Source organism: Ascidia mentula, chromosome 4 (assembly GCF_947561715.1).
Source record: "Ascidia mentula chromosome 4, kaAscMent1.1, whole genome shotgun sequence".
NCBI classification, from domain to species: domain Eukaryota; kingdom Metazoa; phylum Chordata; class Ascidiacea; order Phlebobranchia; family Ascidiidae; genus Ascidia; species Ascidia mentula.
The window spans coordinates 10002501-10017810 of NC_138569.1; the positions used below are offsets into that span (position 1 = coordinate 10002501).

The 15310-nt window shown below is 36.8% G+C and overlaps 1 protein-coding gene across 2 annotated transcripts; it reads left to right on the plus strand.

The window, feature by feature from the left end:
- The first annotated feature begins 2188 nt into the window (after positions 1 to 2188).
- Positions 2189 to 4698, plus strand: LOC145898786 (endonuclease V-like). 2 transcript variants are annotated; one of them, XM_082987394.1, is made up of 6 exons: positions 2189 to 2619; positions 2912 to 3068; positions 3188 to 3319; positions 3682 to 3840; positions 3975 to 4172; positions 4233 to 4698. In XM_082987394.1, the coding sequence occupies exons 1-6, from the start codon at positions 2576 to 2578 to the stop codon at positions 4278 to 4280; spliced, it is 738 nt and encodes a 245-aa protein (XP_082843520.1). In that variant the 5' UTR covers positions 2189 to 2575; the 3' UTR covers positions 4281 to 4698. The 2 variants fall into 2 exon arrangements, with proteins under 2 accessions (XP_082843520.1, XP_082843521.1); XM_082987395.1 differs by having other exon boundaries at positions 3682 to 3835; positions 4093 to 4172.
- Positions 4699 to 15310: the final 10612 nt, after the last annotated feature.

Genomic DNA, 15310 nt, shown 5'->3' on the forward strand with positions numbered 1-15310 from the left:
TAAATGTGGCAAAAGTTGACAGTATTTGTGCATACATATTCATTTATACTTTACCATGTTTGTGACTGAAACGGAGTGAGGTAAATCCTTGCTGTTCACCGAAAAACATCCTTCTGTTGACATGTCAAAGGTCTCGTGGGATTTCTCTGCATTGCGAGATCCCACGCAATTTTCCTTGCTTTGATTATCGCCTGCTGCATGATCTTCCTTCTCTTCATGCAAGTTGTTATCAATTCTATCGGCGATTTCAATGGCGGGGCCCGGATTAGACTCTGTTTGTGTAGATTGGTGTACACAGTGTTGGTTGCGATTATTCAGTAAAATCTGCACACGCCCCAGGAGTTCCGTGACTTCACAAAATTTCTCCATCACCGCCAACGAGTCTAACAGCAAGGGTTGGAACTTCGAAGTTTGTAAATACGGAAATGGATTGTTGTGAATTTCCTGGGACATTGCTTGTCCTGAAAAAGAGTCAAAAGTTTATACACTTTTTTTTGTCTCCGATTGCTGCCATATTCTCTCACCAAATATGGTTGATGAATTCCACATGCCTTCCATATCTCGTATTGGAATATCTGATGAATTTACTGGAGCTGCATTTTCAAGTTGAGTTGCCAACGAGAATTTCCAGATATTTCTGTAAAGGCAATTATTCTATTATCCGTTTAACATCATATGCGAATGTACAGTTTAAAACTATTCAAGATCAACACTCATCTAAAATGAATGTAACTGTTGGTGCAAAAAAGCACTCTAGGTTTTTGTTGTTTTAAAATTTAAAGATTTGCTATGGTTTTGCACAGGTTGCTTAACTTATGAGGTTATACTAAGAAACACAGAAGTATCACCATGTCTTTGCATAGCAAGGCAGGATCGCCCCACAGCGCGGGCCGTTTCTATTTGGCGATCTCATCTCTCGTACTTTTATCATAGAGTTCACAGGGTTTGCAAATGAAGGGACTGCGCAGTGGGGCGATCATGTCTTGTTATGCGAATGCATGAAGATCCCCTATATATGTGAAGGTCGCCTGGCAAGTTGTGCGTTTGCGCACCGGTGTACCTTGGCCACAATATACCTAACGCGTAAAACCACTGAGCACCTGTGGCTCAGTTGGTAGAGTGTTGGGCCTGGTTAGCCCATGGTCGTGAGTTCAAACCTCACCGAGAGCTTGATTTTACAGATCTCGCTCCAAATTGTCGGGAAAAATCCAGCTTGGCTGGTATGCCTTAATTGCGAAGTCTGTGAACCTTATACTAGAAAAGTAATCATTTTTCGTACCGGTGCTTATTTATGGGTGCTAGGTTCTGTACATCTTTGCCCGTGGGAAAAACACGCAACGAAATATGTAAGTTGGCTGTAGCAAGGTTTGTCAAACGTATAACGGGCTCAGTTGTGCGTGAAATGATCACCAATTTATGAATTCTTTGTGTGAAATTGTAAATATGAGAAAATAAAATGGCCCTTGTATGCAACCATGGCAAGCGTTGGATAATAAACTGAAGGTGTGCTTATCGAAAGTTCAACACAGATATGTAATACGTGAATTGACCCATACTTTGCAATAAAGACGATTGCGTCGGCTACATATATCCAAGTGACGCTGAAACTGAATATCGGTATGGAAAAGTGAATAATTAAACCCTAACTACTAAGCTTATAATAGTTACCAGCTCACCTTTTCACAAAGAAGAAGATCTGTTTGCCCAAGATCAATATGATCATTCCCAACATCAAAATAACTAGATAGATAGCCAAATTACTTCTCATGCGGTCAAGAACGAGGTGAAGAGTCGCTCCAAAGCCGTGTTCGTCGGGTTGGACAAAAACGCCAGTGTACTGAGCGACACACTGCCACAAGTTGGAAAATTGACGGCAGTCAAGGACTTTTTCTTCAGGTTTTGTGAAGCCGAACAATTCCTTGAGGTATTTGATACCTTCAAATGGAACAAGGTTCCCAATTGCAGAAACTAACTTCTTATAAGCGAACATCATTTTAATTTTATAATAAACTGTTACCACTAAATTGCTAAGATGTAGTCAACACATATGTAGCTGCTGTCAAGAGATATTTTCGGCCAATGTGACGTCATAAAGTTCGTTTCATGACGCTACTTGTACGTGTGTACTGTGTAGTTCAGTACGGCTTTGTTTACCGTTTTCAATTTGTTTACGCACTGGAATGAGTATATTTGTTAGCAATAGATGTTTTTGTCCCGTTAGCACCCTTTTGTAAAATGTTTTTGGTGTTTTTTCAGGCTGACTGGTGTGGGATTTATTTTTTAATTATAAAAACCTAAACCAGTTAGCTACATCTTATGCGAGCATGAAACCATACGCTGTTGCTTCACCTTGTTTGGTTTTGTATCACTATATATTTTAATATTGTTATGTTACAAAACACGCACTTTTCCAAATGGCCTTGTATCATTGGGGAAGCCCCATCCCAAAGTTCCAAAAACCCAAAGCACCTTATGTTTGTGAATAGTCTAGAATAAATAGATTCGAAAACAGCACTTAAAAATAGAAATTCAAAGATTTTATTCATCTGCTACTAGTTTGGTAGCCATAACCGAAATGGCGAAAGTATTGTCAGAAACCATGCTTCTAGATTGGGCCAAGTAAGTGTGTTCATCTTTAGTATGCTTAATTTATTACGAAGAATTTTTAGATGAATGCTAATACAATTGTGCAGTAAATATGTTTTTGTGTAAAATTGTCAGAAATTATGTTGTTTCTTATGTGAACATTTTGATAATCTACACATTATCTGCGCATTCATTGAAAAACATCATCCTTACTAATCACAAACTTTCCAATCCACCCTGCAGACAATGAAGAGTATCCGTAATGAAAAGCAAGAACTTGTTTTCATTGGGCTAAAACGAAACATAAAGACTTCCATATTTACAGGGAGCAGAACAACCTTCGCCAACAACTTAGCAATACTGATGATGAATTATTATGTAACATTACTCGCGTGGGTGGGCTTGACATATCAGTACCAAAGAATGGGGATTCAAACATTGCATGTGTTACACTCGTCGTACTTGATTTTGCGTCACTTAAGGTGAAATTAAGCGACACTTTTTACTTTATGATAATTCATATTGATGAACTTTTGTGATGTTTGGAAGTACATCTTTTGTGTTTGAGCTCAATTAACATAATTAACAAATCAAATAACAGGTTTTGTATGAAGACAGTCAACTAGAAGAGTTAACTATCCCGTACAAACCTGGGTTTCTTGGATTCAGAGAAGTGCCACTGTTCAAAAAAAGAGTGGAACAGCTTAAAATGAAGCCCAGTATTATGCCCCAGGTAATGATTCCTCAAAGGAAAATATGTTTGTGTTTTGCAGTCTAGCTAGATTTCAATGTACAACTTGCCAGGTAAACCTTCGCATGTATGTAGGGGATCTCCACCACTATAATCAAATAATGCAATAACGTTTCATGGAATTGCATGATTCACAGGGTCGCCCCACTGTGCAGGCCCCTACTTGGCGATCATAGCCATCGTATCAAGATCGTTAGATTTACAGGATTCGCAGTAGCTCAGAGCGATGGGCAGATTTGTCAGGAGAACGTGGCTGATCAAGCTAGGCTGCAATGCCTGGGTGTTGCTGGGACCGGACTTTCATTTATTTTAAAATTGAGCACTTTTCACTCTTTTTCACGAAGGTATTCCTTGTTGATGGTAATGGTCAGTTTCATGTAAGACGTTGTGGTTCTGCCTCTCATCTTGGTGTTGAATGTGACATTCCAACGATTGGAGTTGCAAAAAATTTGCAGTGCCTTCATGACGAGGGAGTGAATCGTGATGAAGAACACAAAAGTAAGGTGTGATCTGTTTGTTGCTGCAGTATACTTTACTTTATGAGCTACATCATGCTGTAAATGATAACATCGTAACATATGGCCACTTTACTAATGATTCAGAAAAATTTTTCGTTACAGTTGCGGTATTTTTTTAGATTAAAGGACTGCTTGATAAAGGTCACCAATTTCCTATAACCACCAATGGTGGTGAAACAATTGCTGTGGCTTTGAGAACATCCATAAATGGTAAAAACCCAGTGTATGTTTCAGCAGGCAACAAATGCTCACTTGAAACTGCAGTTAAAATTGTGCTTAAGTGCTCTATGTTTCGAATACCTGAACCTATCCGACAGGTACAATGATTTTGATGTGAGTCAAAACTGATTTTTTAATTCTTGTTGTATTTTTTGCAGGCAGACATGAGGTCACGGGAGATGCTTCGAAAAAACTCTTATGAATAAAAAAAGGTTTAAGCTTTTTTACTACCAAGCTTTTCTTTTACAATGACAACCTTTTTTATGAGTTTTTCAGATTTTCGATATGCTTTATAAGTTTTTTTGGAATCTGTTTTGTTTTATAGGTCTTTAAAAGTTCACTACTCTGTTGTGTGATGCCAGTTTGTTTCAATGTAAACATGTTTTTTACTCATTACCATGTAAGGAGAATGATAACATCTAAATCATTGTTATGTGCAATATGGATAGACTGAAGTTGTGCTTTGTTTTTATTTTGAAAAACGTTTTTAAACTTTGCAAGATGTCAGGTATTCATATGAACTGTTATTTGATCGAAACGTTCTTTTTATTTTTTACAATATTTTTCAATGTATTTTTTGCTTATCTGATAAAAAAAATCTTCTGAAAGTGTAGTTTCTCCCATTCCAACTAGGTTACATTTTTAGAGAATAAATCTCGAGCGGGCACAAATACTTTTATGATAAAGTACAGTTGACAATTGTAAAAAGATTAAATCTTAGCCTTTTTTTGTTACTCAAGTGACATATGTCAAAATTTACGTCCTCTACGTATCGGAGGCGGGTAAATCCCTAAATTATAAAATTAATGCTATTGTAATAATTGCTAATTTGTGCAATAATCTGTATAAATCTTATGACACTAAATTGCATTTAAAGTGCCAAGACCAGAAAAGTTCAGTTCAGATTTTATGTTATACGGCAGCGAGCAACAAATTCGTTTATTGGTCCTTTTAGTAGTCCGCTAGGTGGGCTGGGTGCGCTAGGTGCGCTAGGTGCCTTTTAATACTGCACGTGCTCTAGGTCTAGCCTACTAATACTACAGGTCTGTTGGGTACCTTCCAAAAGTGTAGGTCCCACTTTCTAATGCTATAATTGGTACACTTAACGCGTGCTCTGTTTTGAGTACTTTAGTATCATAAGAATTGACCTAGCCGACCTGCAGTATAGGAAGGTACCGGTATATGGGGCATAGAGCCGCTGTGGTAACTATAGAAGGTCAACATATTTTGTGTGCACATAGGGGAGACCGGGGATACCTCGGACACGGGGATACCTCGGACCAGGTGTTTTACGTCAAAATTAGGTATTGTTAAGACACTTTTACAAAAGCTTTATGTCTCCATCAAACGTTAACAGGAACTTTGGAATTAAATCATGTCTGCTTAAAAAGTTATAATCGAAAAAGTCAATTTATCAGTGAAACCAAGTTTTTCAATTTGTATGTGGAAGGTTATATATCTGTCACAGTTAATCAAAATGCAGTAATTTTGGGTTGATTGCATAATCAAATATGTATTCTTGGATAGGCCAATGATGATTTTGTGTAACCTTTAAAAATATGGCCATAGTTTAAGAATTTCTATGTCGTCACATGGTCGGGGATACGGACATCATGGCAAAAAATCGCGAGAAGGCAACAATTTTTGAGTTTTATGAAAAATTATCGGTCATAGTAGAGAATAAACAGAGGCTGGATGAAGTAATTGAATTTTGGCAGTAAGAAAAAGTCCCAAGCAATTAAAATAAATGATGTTAAGACGCATAGACGAAAATCTTTGTTTATGATAGTTAAATTATTCATTTTGATTGGGTAACACTAAACGAAAATTGTGCATCGGTAAGTTTACAAAACTTGAATATCTCAAGAGTTTTGTTACAAATTAGAAATTACAAATTAAAATATCAATTGCAATAAGCCTAATCACAAAAATCGTTATTTGTAAATCCACGAAGAAATCCGCCCATAGCTCCAATTCCCGCTCCAATAGGTCCCCAAGAAAAAAGTCCTCGCATAGCACCAGCGGTAATGCTTAACACCACACCACCTATACGACGTACCCATATCCACCTATTTTTACCGTTGTTTTCTTGTACGGTTTTGTAGAGATTGTCCAGTTCCTGCAAGCAAGTTTCTTGGAATTCTCTCCAAAAAGGAAATTCATTTGCTTCTGCATGTTGAGCAAAATCATTCTTGAGTTGTGTCTTCAACTCCTCGTGCGCCTTCTCGAGGCCTTTTGGGTCAATGTACTTGGAATCACACAACTGCCAAATGGAAATGTGAACAGCAGTAAATCATCCCATGCCCGAAAATACTAACATTTCAATATTTTAGATATGTTAAGAATAACGAAGTCGTAAAAAATTCCTGCCTGCTATCATCTGCGTAAATGATCACTCAATTAAACACAAAAGTGTTTTGTTTTGCACTGCATAGTACATGCTGTAATTGTAATAACATTTGAAAAACAGTTTGCAATCCCAGTCATACATCAGCAGATGTCGAAAATGAGAAAATTAGAAACTTCTTTACATAGGAAAAAAATTGCAATTAGAAATAATATGCAGCGCATTCCTAAAACACAATGCAATTACAAAATGTGTACAACAATTTAACAATTGGTGTTCTTTGCACCAAGCTTTGTACATGTAAAGGAAATATATCTGTGGGTCAAAAACTAATCCATGTCGGATGCAAACTTTTTCTACGCAGCGAATACGTGTAAACAGATGCAAAATCACTTAAAAATAAAAAAATGCAATAAAAACAATTAGTTGTGGGTTCGCCTGTAGTTGCATGTGGGCACCTCGCATAGAACCAAAAAGTTTTTGAGTACAGTGTAACAAATAAATTGAACAAATATTAAAATAAAAATTTTAATACAGACTTAAGCCCGTCCTTTACTTTCACAACAAATCCTTTCTTTGCCTCGTTGTTTTTCTTTATTGTTTCAAACATTTCTTCCATTTCCCTTTCATACGTTTGTGTTCGTTGCAATGAAGTATCTTCACCCAACGACCGAAAACGGATGTTTCGTAGTAATTCCGATCTACATTGCTCGTGCGCACGATCCAAATCTTTTGGGTTTACATAACCACGGTCGCAATACTAAAGTAAGTTTATGTATATGAACAGTGTGTAATAGGCAGCAAAAGCAGTTTTACCGATAACAACACTGCATGTTTACCAGTGTAAAGAAGATTTAGCCAAGGACGCAAATACGCTGTAAGTAGATATGTACAGAACAATAAATTAAACTTCGCTTGAACAATGATAAACGTTTACTTATAGCAACAATGTGTAGGCTATATGGTGCGCGGTACATTATTTACATTTTGGGTTTAAGGATGTGGAAAGCTGGGGAAAGGGGGACGATTTAAATGAGCAAAATTACTTATGTACGAATATAATTTTATGAGTTATGATTTAGACGAGGGCTTAAAAGATACATGCCACGAAATTAAATTATTTATCTCTAAAGGCGTAAAACCATTTTGCCACGCAAAACCTAACATTTGTGGCCAAAATTACTTACATACAGTTAGACCTTTTATGTATGTACTCATTTTGTATGTTATTTGCTAGCTGGCCCGCACAAGACTTATCGCAGAACAGCCGATTGTGCGATAAGAATTGCCGGAGATATTCGGTGGAAATTATTTGCTCCTATGCCGGTGCTACTCAATCTGTGGTATACGTTCGAGTATCGGTAAAAGGTGGGCGATTAGATTGCTGGTACAGCCACTATTTCTTTTACAAAAGTTTAACGGACCGTAAATTATGCGTGATAAAATATAATAAAAAAACTACGCAAGGAAAAGTTCGTTATTAAGTCTTACGTTGGTCATCTGCTTCATGTAGCTTTCTTTAATTTCCTGCAGAAGTTTTTCCGCTGTTTGTTGCATTTGCATCTGTGGCAGATATATGCAAGTTTGAAGGGGAATATTTCTCAGATACTTTTAATCATAAAATGCAATGGTTTGAAAGCAAAAAAATATTGTGTTTTAATAAGAATATACACAATAAATTATACACCTAAAAATCCATTAAATTTGGCATTTTTAACTTTGACTGTTTTACTTTTCATGCTGCCAACCTTAAGCTCTTCATTTTTTTCGCAGATCAACTTGTAATGATCAATGATGTCACTTTTTAGCTCCTTCAATATATTGTCATGATCTTGTTTCGGAATATTTGTGTCAGTTTCGCTGAAGTCGTTTATTGCTTTTTCCATTTCATTGTTATGCAGATTACGTAGGAGAATTTCATCGACGTACCTCACTGATGCCTACAATTATTTTACTTCATTAACGGCTACAAAATCTTGAAAATTGATAAAGTCCAATCATATACTGTATTTCAACTTACTTTGTCAATTTCTCTGGAGTAATATTTGTATACTTCAATCTTTTTTCGATGTAATCGATTAACTGCGTCTTTCTGGAAAAAAGTTATCAACAGTGCTTCAGAACAAATTTTTCAAAATTCGATTATAGTTGCATCTCATCGAAACAGTTTGGCCCACATATTTCACTTTCTTATTTTTTGTATTTAAATTTTATGTTTTCACTGTCATCGGCTAGCGTGAAAAATCGTTCCAGCAATGCAAAAAGGAACTAACTTGTTGAGTTTCATTTCGTCGTTTCAGACTTCCGTACTCTTTTTCCATAAACTCATCAAATTGTGACCGGCACTTTTGCACAAAATCCATTTCTTTGTGATGTTCAAGGGATGATACGACAACCATGGCGATTGCCTTGCTCTCACGATGTGCTACTTTTAGATTTTCTTCGTCTACAAAGCCTCGACCACAGACCTGAAAGTCGTAACCCAACGCATAGTTAAACAACGTTGAAGTATAATTCATGGAAAAATTGTTGGTTGTATGAGAGAGAAGTTCTGAAATTGTTTCCAAATATTACTAATTAATTACCTCTTCCATTTCGGATTTGTACAAGTTTTTTGCCTCCCTTAAAGTCTCTAGAGTTTGGGTCTGTGCAAGTTTCTGAAATTTTAACATAAGTTGTAGATGTGGACAGTGTGTATCAAAGGGTGACCTGCTCTTAATACGCGATTGGCTATATAATTTACAAACGCATTAGATTTTCGCTAAGAAAGATTACTTCGTTCATCTCGTTGGCCTTTTTATAATTCATTTTCTCTGTTTCAATTTTTGAAACCAAGAAACCTCGTTCTTCTTTGCTTTGCCGTGATGAGTTATCACAGCTAGAGTCAAAACTGTCCAAAGCATCACTCTTGGCAATTTCATGGATTTTGATAAAGTTGTCTTTCCTCATCACCATATCGTTACATTTCTAGAAGAAATAAAGTAATAAACAAGGTAGGACTTGCTTAATAGCTGTAGAGGAATCTAACCCTCGGTCAGGCATTGTTTATTTATATGCGACCGCAAATTACTTTAGTTGGTTTATATAATGAATGAAGCAACACGCTTGTGATTTACGTCAGCAGATTTTATTGTGAAAAATCGATTTAGCAGATGTAAGTTACCATAAGCATCCTCAGTTTCAGCAAAAAATACGTAGTAGTAATAATGAAAGCAATAAAATACACGCAAAACACCGCTGCAACTGGAAGTCTTTTATTCACGCTATCTCCTTAAGCTCAAACTTTGATCTACATTGTTTAGCGAGGTAAATAGAAAATTTAGTTAAACAGTGTAATATCACTCACCACATCCATTAATTGAATATATTTGCGAATTGCAGCAAGCGATTCTTTTTCCAGATTACGCCTCAAGTCTTCCTGTGCATAACACAAAACATCGCATTACAACAAATTTCCACAAAAAACAACATATATTGGCACACAACAAAAATAATTTGTATATTGTACCTGACCTTTTTGTGATTATTGGTTTCCTGGAACCTCCTCAGTGCTTGGGCGATCAAATCATGAAGTTTTACATGATATTTTTCCACAATTTCTAGTGGCAGTTTGGCTGTTTTTTCTTTGTATAGTTGTAAAGCTTCTTGGCGGCAAGTTTGAGAAATCTCCTTCAATGTTTGTTCGTCCATGTGTTGACCACCGCTTCGCTATAAACCGATTCACAATTGGAAATTTATGCATCAAATAACATAAATATCATCTGTAACTTACGTCATCAAGGCCCTTCACATATATATCTTCAGCTTCCGATGCAGCTTCTCGAGCTTTAAGTTTGCTTCGTTCCTAAAATGATATTTCATGACAACTGTCAGTCAAAATATACAGATAAATATCATGCAAATTCGTTACGAGTACAGGACTTGTATAAAAGTTAAACCTTTTGAGCTTGATTGATTTGTTTAAATACAACAAACTCCTGTTCAATGAGGTCTTTTAAATCACTCCGATATTGCTGAATAAATTGATTGTCTCCAAACTTGGATTTTTGGTCAAATTTTCGCAACGCTGTTGACAGGCAAGTGCTGTGAGTTTCCATAAAGTCTCTTTCACTGATAAACTTGTTCTTGCATCTCTAAAATAAATGCAACATGGATCTTGTTGTACAGTAACATGAATACATTAACATCACAGCAATGTGTAGCCTAACAACATTATGTATAGTCTATAGACTATGGCCTCCACTGCAGGCAACCTTTAGTTATGCAAAATGTAACCAGCCATGCTACCTTGTTCATTTCGTCCTTATATGTAGCTTTGCTCTTCTGTAGAGTTGTCATGATGGCGACTTTTGCCGTTGCCTATGCAATAACAATTACGGTGGTATTGAATTTAACATTAAAATACAGTTATTATTCAGCTATGTAAATGTTTTAGGAACTAACCTGCATAATGGTGCCAACTTCAGGCATATCTCCACTGGCAAACACTTCAAAATATGCAAGAGTGTAATCAACAAGTTCTCTTCCGGTGACAATTTTGTTGTTGATTCGTTTCAACACAATTTGATCGGGAGAGAAGAGTGTACGCACCAAAATGTCGACAGATACTAAAAACTCTTCTCCGATGTCTTGAAGCGTATAATGAGTGACATATTAATGTTCATAATTTTTGCATAAAAATCGCACGCATACCCTTTAGACGAAGAAAGTTTTTTTGTTCTTCACTTCTAACAGCAACTTTCTCGCCAGGATAAGGCATCAGACAACACGAAACTCGTTCAAAAGATTCAAGCAGGTGTTTTCTAACTGACTCGGTGTCTTGGTGTTTAAGTTGTGTGTGCAGTACTTCTTTCAATACTTTTTCACCTCCATTGAAGTCATATGTGTAAGAAGGATCAGCCCAATCCCGAATAAGGAACATCAAATCCTTAAACGTAGATCAATTTATTTTCGAAAAGGGCACCGTAAGAGTTTGTTGGTTGCCGAAGAGAGCTCAATGTTTATGGATACTTGATGATTGTTTCTATGTCTATACAAATCACATTGTATAGGGTTTCTCTAATTGGAAAAGCTTCTGCGCGTTTCAAATTGAATTGGACTTTTGTCAATGAAGGTACAATGCAACCAATCCGGATTGTTGTACAGGGACATAGACTAATTCGAATATAATGCCATAGTGAAATCGATTGGTCGTTGGATGCCACTTAACTCGGCCATCAACAGCAAATTAATTGCATAACTAATGTAGATTCCTAAACCAAAATTGATTATTTCTTTTCGTTATTGTTGTGATTTCTATGTTTGACGCAACATTCATAACAAAGGCTGCGCAGTAGCTCTGCGCGTGCAGACCGCGTGGGTGGTTAGGTTTGCGGAAAAAATACTTACGTAGACAAGTCAGGTAAGACTCGCCTTTTTCTCGTCTCTCTCTCTCAGACTTGGTAGAGAAGTCGGGTATTAGACTAGTCAGGTAAGACTCGCCTTTTTCTTGTCTCTCTCTCCTAGACTTACGTAGACAAGTCGGGTATGGTTTGGTGGGAACGTATTTGGCGTAGGACACCAAAAAGTTTCTTGTTGCAAAAATAAACTATGACGTGCAAACTACTAAACATTTGTTTGTGTTGGTTTACTTTCAAGAAAATGAGTTAAACACATGTAAGTTTCCGCCAAACATGTTAGAGAGAGAAAGACGAGAAAAAGGCAAGTCTTACCTGACTTGTCTACGTGAGAGAAAGAGAGAGACAAGAAAAAGGCGAGTCTTACCTGACTTGTCTACGTAAGTATTTTTTCCGTTTGCTTGTACTTGTGTTGCCAGTTTTTTTTTGTCATGTGCTTTAACCTGATTCTATTTCAATAAGGATCATATTTGAACAAGGCGTGGGTAGTGTTTACGTCTGATAGCTGTGTTTATCTCTGAAAACTGTGTGACATTTTGAAGTTTTGCCGGCATCTGATAGATCGGTCGCAAACGGTTTGGTGAGAGTACTAGAATGTTTGCAAACCGTATGTACAATTGTGTTTCTTTTTGTTTATAGAAACCGTTCCTGTTCCGTTGGTGTTGTGTTGGTCATTTTCGTTGTATTGAATACAAGTGTCTGTTGTGTTCTGCGGGCTTCGCCACTACCTAGGAGAACTGGGACGCGTTTTTAACACATTTGGGTTAAAGGTCAAAACTGCTGTGTAGCGTGTAACGACGCCGATCCGTTGAAAAAGCACGTTACAGCTAATATTTTGGAAAATGGTAATAGTTGAATATCAAGATGTACCAACCTGAAACGGCTTTTCGTCACGTTTTTGCATTCTTTTGGCTGCTTTTCCATATTCAGTGAAAAGCTGCAAAATAAATGACATGTTGCGTCATCGATGGAAAAAATGAAAATAAACTAGAGACTGACCTGGAGATGCTGCAGTTTGTCTTCTTGCAACTGTTTAGACACGTTGTAAATTTGGACAGAGCTTATTAAAGTACTGAGTCCAAATATAACAGAGCAGTCTTTTACGTTACACGTTGGATCAAATGACCCTTGTGTGTCCATTAAAAACAGTGCCACCTTTAAATTATTAACAAACGGTAAATATTGAAAAAATAATAGAAAACAACAGTAATTTTTGTTGCAAAATATTTTACAATCCTATATTAACAATCTAGTTACTTTTCCTTGTGGCGTTTTAATAAAAAACGGTTCGTCCCAAATCCATATTCCTTGAGTATGTTTATTTGCTCCTCCCCGCCAAACGAATCCTTTGTTGAGTTCGTCCTGTTTCGCATCTATCCATTTATCAGTCTGTGATTAAGTGGAGTTGTGTAAGGTTTTATATGATCTGTGATACAATACGTACCTTTCCTTTATTGCTCGCCCACAGAAATCGTAAGAAAAAATTTAACACGAAAGATTTTCCTTGTCGAAAAGCCCCGGCAACGGAATAAATTGCAACAGGTGTATTGACTACATCTCGATGTTCGAAGATGTTTTGGATTACATGTTGGTTAATGCAATACCCTCCCCCCCCAATTTGTGGTGAAACAATTTGTACAGCTTTGTGGCGCTTGGGTTGTTGTGAACCGCCATCGAATCTATGCGAACCTTAATAAATGATTTAAAACGGACCAATTTAAAAGCAAGGCTCACAAACTTATTTGAAAGTACAAACCCAGCTTTCATTTAAACTGTGTGCTACCTGTAATATATCCGGTGTCAACATTTTTGAGGATGTCAATAATCAAACCCAAATTTGAGTTGCTAATGGCGATACCTGGTGTAGAAGAAAATGTTACAAACCATTCTGTTTCATGGCTTAAGTAGCCGAGACTAAATAGTTTATATTGCCTTCATAACACTTCCTGGGGCACAATTAAGTCCTTTTATTTATGTGATATAATTCTTTTAAATATGTGTTAATGTGATTAAATTTTTACGTTGTACAAACAATAGTCAAAATGCTGTTTTTGAATGTTTGCTTAACAAATAAACAAAGAGATAAAAGGCTCTACTTTTTCATTCAGTGCTGCTGGTGTAGCCTACTCGGTATAATGTGTGGACACAAATAAAAAAACACTGGTCAAGTATCGTTAAACAAAACCCGCAAATGATATTTGTGATGCTCACATACACAGTTTTAAGAAATTATTTGTCAACATCACTGATACAGTAAGTCACCATACCAACACTCTCGGCAGCACGTCTTATATTCGGTTCTTTGAAGCCCATGTCCTTTAATGTGGTCAACGCTTTATGGCTTTCGCTGTAGGAATTGTCACTATCTTCGTCGGTGTCCCAGGTGTTGTTAGCCATCATTGACTTTCGGTAGCAGGAAAACTTATTATAAATTTAAGTGGATCCGTAAACAACGTAACGCTTGTTTCATAACCCTACTTTAAATCAAAGGCCGAGCTGCGAGCAATTTACAGTTTATCAAGTGTCCTTCTCTGTGCTGCAATGTAGTGCTACTTTGCAGACAACTGCGTCTGCCACTAAAATACTATGTCACAAACCAAAAAATGCTATTTATAATGTGACCGTTCTATTTTTTGAGAAATGAAAACCTTATTCCTGAGTCACAGACAATAAAACTTTCCTGTGACGCTGTAAGTTTACTCACAACGTTATCGCGTGAAATATATATTGGTGTTGGTGCAATATTGTGCCCGACACCAAGAAAATAGCCAACAGAGGGGACACTTTGTTTGCTTTAAAGTTAAGTGGTATGTTTGACATCAAACAACCAATTAGTTTCGTTATGTTATTGTGTATGAATTGGACTATGTCCCTGTACGACATACCTCATTGGTCGCATTGTACCTTGTTACATACGTCACAGAAACCAGTGCTTGAATTGCGCTTTGCACATGTACTGCGTAATCGCATAATGTGACCCAAATGATTTAGCCATTGAATATTCTCGAGTAAAGTGATTCATTCAACATCCTGTTTGCCACATAAAATGTTCTCCTATGCTCAGGTCACATCACACCTATGTTCTTGTATTATATTACTTCGACTGGCTCATGATATCACGTGACATTATTGACCAATCAGCTCTCAGTATGGGGAGCTTTAAAAAGCCCAGGTTGGACCGGTAAATTCATTCTATTTGTTTCTATTTGATTCCATTCGATTCTACTTGTTCTATCGTATAACTGTTACACTGCTATTATTACTGAGACTCTACAAGCTATTCGCCGGCTTGGGATTTATTCCCACAGCCTGATAATAAACTGTTTAATCGGGGTGAGGTGAGGTTCAAACCTTCATCGAAATGATTTCATACTTTATTTCTCATATGACTTATTTAACGTTATATAACGCTCAGAGGTTACTCAAACATGAAAAATTATTTTTGCTAAAAGAAATATATGATTGTAATGAGATGAAAACAACATATACACTT

Bases quoted from the DNA above. Each gene is read 5' to 3' on its own strand.
- LOC145898786 (XM_082987394.1), top strand. From the start codon at position 2,576: ATGGCGAAAGTATTGTCAGAAACCATGCTTCTAGATTGGGCCAA. The intron at 2,620-2,911 runs GTAAGTGTGTTC...CCATATTTACAG, and splicing joins ATGCTTCTAGATTGGGCCAA to GGAGCAGAACAACCTTCGCC. The intron at 3,069-3,187 runs GTGAAATTAAGC...ATCAAATAACAG, and splicing joins TTGATTTTGCGTCACTTAAG to GTTTTGTATGAAGACAGTCA.